Source organism: Choristoneura fumiferana, chromosome 6 (genome assembly GCF_025370935.1).
Source record: "Choristoneura fumiferana chromosome 6, NRCan_CFum_1, whole genome shotgun sequence".
NCBI lineage: Eukaryota > Metazoa > Arthropoda > Insecta > Lepidoptera > Tortricidae > Choristoneura > Choristoneura fumiferana.
In genome coordinates, this window is record NC_133477.1 from 5,470,015 (window position 1) to 5,483,285 (window position 13,271).

General features: G+C 37.0%; 1 protein-coding gene across 1 annotated transcript in view; it reads right to left on the reverse strand.

The window, feature by feature from the left end:
• LOC141428602 (thrombospondin type-1 domain-containing protein 7A-like) overlaps positions 1-13,271 on the reverse strand; it is a 114,024-nt gene that overhangs the window by 24,870 nt on the left and 75,883 nt on the right. Inside the window, 1 exon segment of the mRNA XM_074088604.1 lies at positions 301-397. Within this exon segment, the coding sequence (XP_073944705.1) occupies positions 301-397 (97 nt within the window).

A 13,271-nucleotide genomic window follows, 5' to 3' on the forward strand; every position in this document is an offset into this window, starting at 1 on the left:
CCAAGCCCTCTTGTTCTGAGAGGAGGCATGTGCCCAGCAGTGGGACGAATATAGGCTGGGATGGATGCAAACACGCTATTAAATATTAAAACGTGATAATTTGCTGTGGCGAAATAGAAAATCAGCAGTATAATCTATGTAGTCTAGACCGTCTTTAGTACTACGTTTTAAGCAGATTAAATGACTTTGATTTTATATTATGATCGCGGAAGAGCTAGAGTTTTTTTTAATTTAAATGTATTATAAGAATAATCTAAATGTAGAGTAGAGTTGTAGTTGTAAAAAACATAGAACACACACCTTTGTATGGACCTAGTGGCATGCTCGCCATCTCCCAGCGGGGAGCACTCGGTCCAACGGCCCACATACACGGAATAATCTGCGTTGAATACTGGTTCTGCAACAAAGAGATACATTTTATTAGCATAACTATACATCTAATTTTTATCTGATGGTAATTCATCTTGTAATCACCTCGCCCTATACATATACGTCCCGCTGCAAGGCACAGGCCTCCTCTCACAATGAGAGACCTTGGGCTGTAGTTGTAGTTGCAGAGCGGGTTGGAAACTTCACACATATCATTGCATTTCTTCACAGGTAGGAACTGGTTTCCTCACGATGTTTTCCTTCACCATAAAGTTCATGGCAAATTTCAAATTTTACGATTTTTTCTGGTACGAAATAGCGTACAAAAAATCTTTAAAATCAGAGGTGCGAACCCTGGCGCGGACCCGCGACCCTCTAATTGAGAAGCCAAAGGTCAATCAACTAGACTACCAAGACTAAATAAAAAGTTATGTAATTTTATTAATGCATTCACTGCCACCTGACTTCTACTGGTGCCACCGACGTACATGTGCGTTCAAAATGTATGAATAATTATGACAGCGGCACTGGGGGGAAGTTCCAAAAACGCATATATGCGTTGGTGGCATTCATGCGATAAACTAAGTAAATTAGGTATCCCTTGTTTGTTTAAAAAAGGTAATATAAAAGAGCCTAATATAATTTACTCGTAACAAATACGAAAGAAAAGACAAAGAATTTGCATTGCTTTAATAATCATTGTAAACAGTAAAAATGCTCGACTCTACCAAAAATAAATTAATGTCAAGCCATCTGACCGTTTCAAAATCAAACTCAACATTTATTGACGTACAAAACACACTACATCACAACAAAAACACAGTAAAACATAAGAAGAAAAATTAGAGACGTTTACGTAGACGTTTCAGAACCCCTGGGCTACGTAGCGTAAGAATTATCGTTTATTTGCTGTCTTTAAATAAAGTGTCAGAGACTTTAGAGCACATCCACATCCTCCGTTTTCTAGTTAAAGTTAAGTAAGAAGTAGTAAATTAACCACATCCTCGTGCTCGCTCAGGGGCCGGAGGTAATCAACTTGTGCACTTTGGCGCTGTAGGTTAGTAATTCAATTTTATAAAAGCAACGATGTTTTATAATACAATCACATTATGCAAGTTTAATGTATAAAAATACCCGCCTATAACTAATATAGTAGTTTATCTACACCCATATAGTAAATCCTCAATTATGCGTACAAAAACCATAGGTAATGACCAGCATAAACGTATTGGATTCTTTATGAACACGGCTGTTATCGTAATGAGATTTTCATACATAATGGGGCTATCGGTGGGTGAATTTCGCCTAGAGGCGCAGTTAGCGTGAGGTCTCCGAAATGTCAAATCTCATAGTTTTTAGGTGAGCTACGCGGGTTATTTATAATTAGAATAAATTTGGAATATTTTGCAATATCTGAAATTAATTATAGCAAATATGCGTTCCGGGCAATTGAATGTCTGTGTTTTAGGACAGTTTTGTCTTTTCGGAACCTTTGTCCTACCTTTTTCCGAACAAAACGGGTACTATGCAACACTGTGGCATGCTCGATATTTTATGGTACGGCTTTAAGGTGTATTAAATATGATTTTAATCTAAACTTTGTTTTCACGCCCGTAATAACAGACTTTGAAAGCCATACTTAAAAACCTCACGCTACAGTGCGCCATCTAGTGAGACAAAAAACGATAGCCCTCATTAGGGGGGGCACGAGCAGCAGCACGTCGCGCGCGCAGCGGGCGCAGCTCGTGGAGCAGACATACCTACCTAGTTCTAGTTAATGCAGGTCATTCTCAATGGTTCTTGAACACATGATAGAGGATTTAATATATGGATATAGATAAAATATTGTATGCAACTGTACGTAATTAGGCCTCAATACACTCATGTGACCCTATTATTACGGTCTTAAGATGGTGTACCTATTAACAACGGCAAATTAACTGTGCTGAGTTTTCGACCGCTGGTATGATGATCGGTTTTGTAAAACTAGTGTATTTATTATTGTATATAAATAAATGAATAATATATAGTATATACCTACTACCTACGTCAATTTTTACCAGAATTTGTGCTCTGAGTATTTTCAAAGAAACTGAAATGTTGTTTAGTAAGTTATACTTTTCACGATCACGACTATTGTTTAATTCCTATCTCTTAATTTAAATTGTAAATTTTCGTTTAATATATTTTACTCACCCTGATTTGGGATTTAAATTGGTATTTTTTTACTGTCCTTGAAATGTTTGCGTTATTCGGTAAATGTCACATCGGTGTTATATTCAATAATTTAAATAATAATATTTTTAAAATCTATCCTAATATCTTTCGAAACTGAAGCCGCAGAAACTTTTCACTCGCCATTTTTAGTTGTGGCAGGAACTTGCAAGGAACAAGCAAGGAACCAAGCAAACCATTTCTTTTTTCGCTAACTTTTCCTAACTGGCCAGTATCATTTAACTGTTTAAAAAGTTTGTCAAAAAGTAAGAGTATTAAAAGTAAAAATTACTTTATGTCAAGGGGATTTATCGTGTAAGATTTACCTTGATTAAATATGTAAATAAAAAATACTTTATTTTTTACCGGTTGCAGACCTAATTATTTCATCAATATAATGAAAAAAATAGTCGTGGCAGACGGACAACAAAGTAATCTTATAATGTAACCACAAAAATTAAAAAAAAAATCAGAGCATCCCAAAATTATCAAAACGCCTCCTACGAAAATCGTTTCATGACTGCCGACCATAACTTAAGAATATAAACCAAATTAGGTTAATGTAAGCAAATATTTATAACCTATGTTGACGGAAGCTTATAACTATTAGTAGCATTATTTCAAAGGTTTTTGACCGTTGGTAGAATCAACGATAACCGGGTTCGTACTAACCGCGGTTTTAGTGTAGGTACTGCTGGGTTTGTTAAGTGGAGGTCATGCGTCGCTATAAGGTTAGTTTGGACCTAAGAACTAAGGTGTTTGAACTAAGACCTATATTGCGTGGGTGGCGTATCAATAACACGTGAGTACTTTTAAGGTATGTGTGACCTGTTCAATAGCTTTGTTTTGATGTTAAATACTTTACGCGTGCCGCGGTCTACTTAATTTTCATACTTCTAACAACTGGGGTTGGCAACCTATAGCAATGCATACTTCGTTTTAGTTTCAAATATGTGAACTTGAGTCATGAAAAACATTTTTGTATTATTGTGGGATTTCAGTGACTAAGATGAAGACAGTTAGTTAATCAGAGGATCGAAATTGAACACGCTACAGGGAACTTTAAAGGATATGTGTTACGTCGTAAAGAAGACCATCATTTTAAAATCGTTCTTAAAATCGAGTAGGAAAACTGCCCCGCCCAGCAACTACTTAGATAGGGGTCAATCACGGTCAGATTAATGTAAAAAAAATATCTCAAAAATCGCGAAACTGAATTAATGAAATCTAACTAAGAACCAACTCGATTTCACGTAAAAAAACTAAGTACATCGAAATCGGTCCATCCGCTTCAAAGCTACGAAGCCACAGACAGAGAGACGAGAGACATTGGGGTCTAACTTATAACACCCGACTTTTTTGCGTCGGTGGTTAATAAATGATATAGTCAAATGGCGCAAACATACTCAGAGGGCCGACCTTGAGAAGAGGCACGGAGAAAAAAGAAACTGTGTTGTAATTAAAGCCTCTGATAAAATCCAAAATCGGTACTCGACAATTCTCCGTAGCAACCGTCTTGTGTCACTATTCTGCCCCTCACCTGTCCCGAGGAACAATAACGTGATTAAGGTTGTAATTCTATTTCCGCTCACCTTATAATCGAGCGCTTTGAGAATGGCGCCCACGGAGTTTTCATACTAATTAATTAAGTGTGGGAGCAATGCGGCGCGATCGAGTTAGCTTGTCGCTCGATTTGTTGTTTGCCCCTAATGGGATAGCTTTAACAGCCAACTAATAGAATTATATTATTTTTAATCGGTCGGAAAGATAAGTAATTGATAAAAGTGTTATTCTGAAAAACTATAGTAGAGTCACTTTACGATGATTCCTGTTAGTATGTAAATTTCGTCAAAAATAGTTTTTTTTATACCATAGCAGCTATTATGTGTCATCAGGATTTTGAACGGATCAACATAAAACGACTACTAATTGAAGTTAAATTAAGTAAGTATTGGCTCTGTGCAAGACATCAACGCAACCTAGCGTCTGCAACTTTGTTGGCTAGGCTCTGACGTTTTGAAATTTCATCGTGACATTGTGACAAAAATCAAACCTATCACGTATTAATTTATAATACAAACTGTGATACCGTGGTTTGGGTGCACAAAAGGTTGTGAAATCATTTTTGGTCATTAAAATTAAATGAGGTTAGTAAAATTTATTCAAAAAGTGTGTTTTATTTTGGTTATGTCAGGGTTTGTTAACTTCATGTTTAGATGTACTTTTATTGTAAAACAAAAAGATAAAGCTACTTTAATGATTTCTTTAAATAATAGTAAACATATATAATCGTTCTTGTATCGCTATCGCTAGTAATAAGTTAATATCGTTTTCACAACAAAATGAGTATCATTTTGAAGACCGGTTTTGTGAGTATCACTAGATATACACTCGAGAGCAAAAGTTTCGGGTCACTAACATTTACTTCAATATCTGGAAAACGAATAAAGCTATCGTATTGAAATAAATTGAACCTTATAGACAATTTAATGTTACTAAAATAAAATGCATAACATTTATTACTGATCATTTGTTTTATTTTGTTTAAAACGACAAATTAAAAATGGCGTCAATTTGCTTGCAAAATCAAAACTGAAAACATTTAAGATTTTATATTTACAAGTAGTTTTAACGCAGTTTAGTACTTGGTATTACCCCCACGTGCTGTCTGCACTGCTGCTATGCGATTCGGCATGCTGTACACCAAGTTTCTGAAACACTGTTGGGGAATGTTCTCCCATTCCTCTACCAAAGCATGTTTCAAGTCACGAAGCGTAATTGAAGGAGGATCTCGCTGTCTCACACGTCGTCCGAGCTCGTCCCAGGCGTGCTTGATCGGGTTAAGGTCGGGGCTACGTGCTGGCCACTCCATGGGACGAATATTCACCTCATCGAGGTAGGTTTCCACTACACGAGCAGTGTGGGGATGGGCGTTATCGTGCATAAAGATAGCATTTTCACCGAGTCTTGCCATAAATGGACCGACGTGCTCGTTAAGGATTTCATCCACGTATCTTACGCCATTAAGAGTACCGTTTTCGATCAGTACTAGCTCTGTTCGGCTTTCCGCAGAAATTCCAGCCCAGACGAGAACCGAACCACCACCTTACGCCACCTTTTCTTCAATACAAGCTTGCATTAATCTTTCTCCTGGTCTTCTGCATACCTTTGACCTTCCGTCGTTTTTATACAGCATAAATTTTGATTCGTCCGAGAATATGACATTTGACCAATTTTCAATCGCCCAATCTGAATGTTCGCGTGCATAAATTTGTCTTGCTATACGATGGTGCCGCTCGAGTTCCAGACCATTTGCGGGTCTAAATGGTTTCAAATTACCTTCAGCAAGTCGCCGTCTTACAGTCCAAGCACTAGGGTTGCTTCCACCAAGCCCTAAAAAATGTTGAGTCAGTGCTGTTCCCGTAAGAAATTGATTTCGCAGCATAGTGTTAACTGGATATCGATCTTCCCGTTCCGTTGTACACCTGGGTCTGCCTGTTATTGGTCTGCGTAGGTTCAAATCAGTTTCTAGAAACCGCTGGCGAACACGCTGGACTGTAGACAACGATACACCGACTATTCTTGCAGTTTCTCGCTGACTTATCCCAATTTCCAGCAGCGTGAGGATTCTCGTACATTCCTCGGGTGTGAGTGACATAATTACTACTTTGATAATGACTATTGGATACTTGGGGCACTTCTTATAAACACATTTTATGACAGAACAAAAACAAAAGCAAAGACAGTTGCGAAAATTACAAGTTCTAATTTGAGAAAAAAGCGATCATTTTGGTTATAACTTTTTTAATGGCATTACTTCACGTCAACCAATATTTTTTTATACGTGTAATGAAGGATTATTAAATTGTCTATAAGGTTCAATTTATTTCAATACGATAGCTTTATTTGTTTTCAAGATATTGAAGTAAATGTTAGTGACCCGAAACTTTTGCTCTCGAGTGTATAATTTTAACCACCAACCGTTTCAAAAGGAAAATTGTTGGTATCTGCTGGATATGTCCGGGATATAGAGGAATTAAGAACAAAACAGGGATAGTGTTCAATAATTCAAGCTCGTGTCATAAGACAAACATCTATTACTAAAATTAAGTAGTTAAGTCTAAACCAATTGCTTTGTTAATGACAGATTCATTGAGTATGACAGATGACAGAGCCTACATTATTTCTACTTTTGGCCACTATGAGTGCTGCGATAGATTTCATTACCCAATTACCCCCACCTAGTACTTCGCACCCAGCGAATAGACAAGCAGACGTGTATGTCAAGTAAGGCTGACAGAAACTTCACGTGCGGTTTTGAAGATTTAAACATCAACAAAAAACAAGACACGTCACCGCTCTACCATTGTTAGCGATTATGTGTACCTACCTAGAACAATACGACATAAAAATTACAAGTAATACCTGCTTTTCTACATAAAAGACAAACCTACAAAATTATCAATTTCTTCCAAACTTTGGAATCGGTCGCTGAAAATACGCCAAGAATTTAATTAAAGAAGATTTCATTTCGTCGCACTCCGTTATTAGTTAAGCCTTCCGAAGTTGTGTCATCCTCAGACAATAGCCGAAAACAGAGCTATTGTTCCCTCTAATTATTTAGAAGTGAGATTACAAGTTCTCCACGCGAGATTGGAACTGCGTGTGGTTCAACTTCCTCGGTTCGTATTGGACGCCCGTGACAATACCGAGGCCAAGTTTAGGATCCATTTAAGTTTTAGAGTTTCAGCGCCATTTCAATTAGTAGTACAAATGAACATGAAGTCTTATTTTTATTTTGACGGAAAAAACGTGCAGGTACTGTCAGATATCAGATGCTGCGAGAGCAATTAAGAGTAACATGCGCTCAATTTTATAACTTTTTAATTTAAGTTCCTGACGCTTATCCTTTCCAAATTCTGAAAGAAATATAAGAACGGCAATTTATCCTCCAAAGCGTCGGTTTACGGTATAAAAACACTATAAAAATGCAAGCGTAAATAACGAACGAAGTCATGAAACGGTAATTAAAATACGGGCCCGATATATTACGCGCCCGAGAAGAGACTGGACGGGGTGTGGCAAAAAAACCCCATAAATTCACTGGTGGGGGCCATACTTCATGTACTATTTAGAGGCCACGACGCCGTAAGAAATACTCTGGCTACTTTGCTTTCAGCGGGTAAATATTTATAGAATATGTATTTAGAGGGAAGTTCTGATTAAAACTGCTCGAGAATTAGAAATATGGTGTAGTAGTAGGATTCCTTGACCTTTATTTGACGCTACACTGTCTAACATCCAGAACTCAATCGCTTTTATCATTTATTTCTGTCAAACGGTAGATATAGGATAAGGGTAGAATGAGGTGGTGAATAAGTATAATGGATATTTAATATGACCTCTGTTGCCATCCTGTCAGTGGTCAGAAAATAAAATACTGTTATAATATTGGAGACCCATAGGGACATATCCCTACATAGGTCTCCGATATTATAACAGTAAATAAATAAAAATATAGGACCTTCCTATATTTTTATTTACGTAGATGCTACTTTTATGTACCTACTTACTCTCTTATTCATAAAATATACAAAGCAGGTAAAGCATTGTATTATTATCGGGAAAGCAAGGTAAAAATATTTTAGTTCATTGAAATAGACCACCGCTCTGGCTTCCGAATCAATCAATTATTTAAAACCATTATTACAAGGTGACGTGCGAAGAAAAATGACAAAAGAGTCGTCTAAAACAAATGAATATAAATTTAACATAGCTTACGAAAGTTGTCGCACCTGTAACCGCTCGGCACCGGATCGGCGCCGCCTCAACTCGAGCCGTTCAGTATTCTTGTTAAAAAAATCTATACTATAACGCACACATATCGGCATCGGACCAGCATCGCCTCCCCTCGGCACAAGCTAGTAATCCGCAAGCGGCGCGCAGGCAATTCGCAGTTTAGATCGCGATGTCATCTAGCCGCAGCCACGCGGACACCTCGGAGGTGCTGAGCCGTTTCCGTTACGTGTTTGCGTATGTTTGACGCCTGGTTGACGGCGAGCAGATGAGGTGAGACGACGCCGATCCGGTGCCGAGCGGTTACGTGTACGACAACCTTAAAGGGAGATACGAGTAGATCACATCTAGGTCCTGACTACTCCACTACCTACTTAGTCCAGTGTTTTATTTTCATTTCGCTTCGCGTCCCGAATGCTTTGTCAAACAAAATGTTCCCCAACCTCAGATGCTTTATTGTCTTGTATCTCTGGTTTTATCTAACTTCATAATCATTAAGCGAAGTTATATAAAGTTATGCAAGCTCAGCCACTTTTACACGTAACAGCCGGAATATTAAAATTTTAAGAAAGTTTGTGTCTGTTTATGAAATAAGACCATTTTTAATTACGCAGACGGAGAAGTAGCGGAGGGTGGTTAATGAGTTGTATTTGAGTTTGCCGGCTTCGATTCGGCATTTCATCAAATTAAAGCTAACGATCAAATCAGTTAAATTATAATAATTGCGAAATTATTTACTTGTAGGTAGGTACTAATTTTTAAAGTTATGGATGGAGTAGTTGTTGCCCGCAATTTTGCTAGTTACTTTCTTTCTTGGTAATGTAGCCTAAATTTGGGATAGAGTAGCTGTCTAATAGTGAAAGAATTGTAGTCCCTGATAGTGAAGGCAAGGTCCTGATTAAGTAGACACTATGTACACTTAAAATTTAATCCTAAAACTAAAACAAATTGCTTAGGCAAGGTCCCGAAGATGCTGGCAGCGTTTCCTCTTTAAATAGCTAAGCTAATTCCTTGTCCGAGGAAGCTGCCTGATCTTCGGTCCCCTGTGACGTTTACTAACATTTTGTAAATGTCTTTGAAAAGTTTTAACGCGCTAGGTAGCATAGTAGGTATCTATATAGGTACATTGCCTTTAAGGTCGTTATACTTTTTTCGAACATCTTTAATTCCATCTATATTGCGTCTCATAATCTAAAACGCATTTTATACTTAGTGGAATACACAATGTAACATACATTATGTATACAAGTAAGTAATCGAATTAACCCGCAACAGTGTAGAAGGCGAGCTAGTGCGAACTATGGTTCAAACACCTAAAGTAGATGGAATTTTCATTAAGTAAATTGAGTAGGCTATTCGAAGGCTATATTGTTGCAGCAATTCAATCTAATGTAGATTTTCTTACCATCGTAATTACTCGGCAATTACCTTAAGTAGATGTTAATTTATATCGTTTTTTTGGGGAGAAGACCGTCTCTAATGAGGGATTTAATATTGGTATCGTCTCAGAATATGGAACGCTATACGGTATCTATTTCATTAATTTCGTAAATCTCATGTTTTGAAACAACAACTTTAAAAAAATCATACCAACTTTTTCGCCTTTATTATTTTGTTGACAAGGTTTGTATGCGTGTCAGTAAACTCTTTATTTTACAAAAGAAAAGAAACAAAATTGACAAACTTTGAGATACTTGTACTTGTAGGTGAAAAATTGTTTTTAGGTGCCAAATTTCGAGTGAATCTAACTACTGGAAGAATTAAGCTTGCGAGATTTTACTAAATATGGTAAAATCAAAATAATCTTGCAACCCATCATGTAATCTTTCAAACAAACTTTACACATTGTATGTAAGTTAAATAAAAACTAAGCAATTTTTAATTATTCGCGATACATACACGTACATACTATGTACCATCAGCAAAATAAGTGGTCTATCAATTTTTAAACAAGTTCCTCTCAAATGAATATGTTGCTAAAGTCGAACTTTCAAGTTGACAGACACGTCTATTGGCATTATTGTTTTGTGACATGCAAACGATTATCAACTTTAGAGTGGTAGACCACATATTTGGCTGATGGTACCTACACATACATTAATATGTTAATACATACATTCGATATAATATATATAATATTATTCTCTTACAATATCGGTGTGTAAATAAAAACTTATAAAAATACAATTAAGTAAATAATACTTGTTCAATTCCAACTCTGGATAGGAAATTTTGCATTTCACACAAATCTTCTACCCTAATTCACAATCCATTTTACATGCACAGGAGAGTCTTTTCGAAATGGTAGGTATAAATCCATTTTAGATTGTGCGTCAAAATAATTAGGTTCAAAGTTTAGCTTCGCGAATAGCCAATAAGCTTTTTATAAAAATCATTCATCAGTGAGCACTGATTTAAATCCAATGATTAATCATTTAGTGTACTCATTTGCGGTGTTTACGCTGTACGCGCGCTTCCGACCGCGTGAGCATGAATTATGTAAGTACTTCCTATACTGGGAGCCATTTAGGACATTTAATTTCATTTCAGTATTGTTGGTTAATTAACATAGGCATACACAACTAGGCGTACAAACAATAAAAATGCTGATTGCTGGAGACTCAATTCCAATAATTGTGCGTATTATCATTACCTACGTAAAAGAAGAAACACAAGTTTATGTTTTTTTTTCTAAGAGACATAAATATTCCAAAAGCTAATTTCGTAAAAATGTGTAGCATGAGCTTTCTACAAATCTGCCAAGAGCACGCCCGAAGCGCGCTTGCATAGCATAAGCGTATATCACAATTACCTGTGCAGAACCACGTCACAATATATGAGATGCGATAACCTCTGGTGGAAATTGGACAATGCATTCGAATTTGTAGCAGGCTGCAGCTGCTGGCCGCGTAAATCTAACGCAAGACGTATTTTGTCGGTTGCGGCACGAAATGTTTTGAAAACGAGGATATCCGAGGTGAGTGGACGCATTTGCATACAAAACCCCTGTCTGGTCGGAAATGCATCCGACATTTCGGTCCAGATCTCCGCTGTATAAGTGTGAATCTATAGATTATATAGTTATACATAGATGGAGGGAGAGCGAGGGAATGAGCAGTAGCCGAATGTACTTTATAAAGGAAAAGCAAAGAAACAGTTTCCACAACCATTACGCGATTGCAGTAACTTACCTATTGTAGTTGATCGTGAGTGGATCGTTCTAATGAATACTTAAAATTGTAGTTTACAACCTTTTTTAACTAGGATGACAATGACAGAAAAAAAATGAATTCTTTAGCAAAAACACAGCAAAGGCTTATTCGTATCTCATCGCGCGCGATTACCTACTTAGAGTTGACAACGTTTCACAAAGTCCCCTTGAGCAAAGAGACTGACAAGTTTATGTTTCGTTATTACTCAATTAGCAACAGCCGCCATTGTTCCCGGGAAGCGAAACAGTTATAAAATACGCAACTGTCGCCTGCAAAGCGAAAAACGGCCCGATAATGATCCACACGCAAGTATCAAAGCAAATTATAGGATGAGCCAGCCTGGTTATCTAATCAGACAAGCCGTAAACCCGTGCCTTTAGAGGCTCGTGATTCTATTGTTTTAACTCGATATTAAATTAGGGTAAACATTATGCGAGATAGATATTAAATTTGAAGTAAACGATCGGATGGTAATCAAATGTCGTAGTTCAACGAACCGGCGGATTTAATCAAGAGCGGGTATTCAGATATTGCGGTTTAGGCTCTCGATACGCTCTGATTACCCATTGGCATAAACATCGAAGGGAAACTGTAAGTTGTACGTCTTACAAGTTTAATCGGATTGTATGAAATTAGGCGTGCGGTGTAATTTTGTAATGTGGGCGGCATGAATAAGGCGTCAAGTTTGTCTTAATTATCCTAAAATACGGGAAAATAGTAGAGCCCTGTCAGTGGCTTGGCATCGTGACGACTCCATTCCCTTTGAATGGATTGGATGACATAAATTCCTAGTTTCAATCCAATCTCCATATCCATGCCAAATTTAAAGTATGTAAGTTCGACCACAAGGAGTGGATCAGGTTTAACTTGGTTTTATTACAAAGATGTTATGTCTTCCCCGAAAACCCCCACATACAAAATTTTATCGAAATCGTTGGCGAAGCATATATACGAATTGCTCGTTTAAAGGTATTAGATAGATTAAAATAGCATACCGTAGCGTTTAGTTGTAGAATATAAACTTTTTTCTTCCAGGTAGTCAACTATTATGTTCTGTAATTTTTTTTATTCGACTGGATGGCAAACGAGTAAGTGGTTCTCCTGATGGTAAGAGATCACCACCACCCATAAACATCTGCAACACCAGGGGTATTGCAGATGCGTTGCCAACCTAGAGGCATAAGATAGGATATCTCAAGTGCCAGTAATTTCACCGACTGTCTTACTCTCCACGCCGAAACATAACAGTGCAAGTACTGCTGCTTCACGGCAGGATTAGCGAGCAAGATGCTGGTAGCGTTTCAACCGTCTCATTTTTTTGGTAATTTTTCTATTACAAATTAGTCGACTATTCTGATACAATTTTTAAGTTATCTGGTAGAAATACGGAACTATAAAAAATAATCGTAAACGACATCAAAATCTACAGCCCATTCGTAAAAAACCTCCTACCACCTGCAACTAATAATATTAAAATAATTTAAACTTGACAGGGACAATAATATTAAAATAATTTAAACTTGACAAGAATTGAAAACTCTTACATCCAGTTACAAATTCACTTCTTAGTTAGAATGTTAGAATAAAAGCGTGTTTTTTTTAATGTGTATAATATTTACTTTTTAATCTCTTATTAGACTAGATTTTTGTTAATTAATTGCTAAAAAGCGTGTTAAAAAG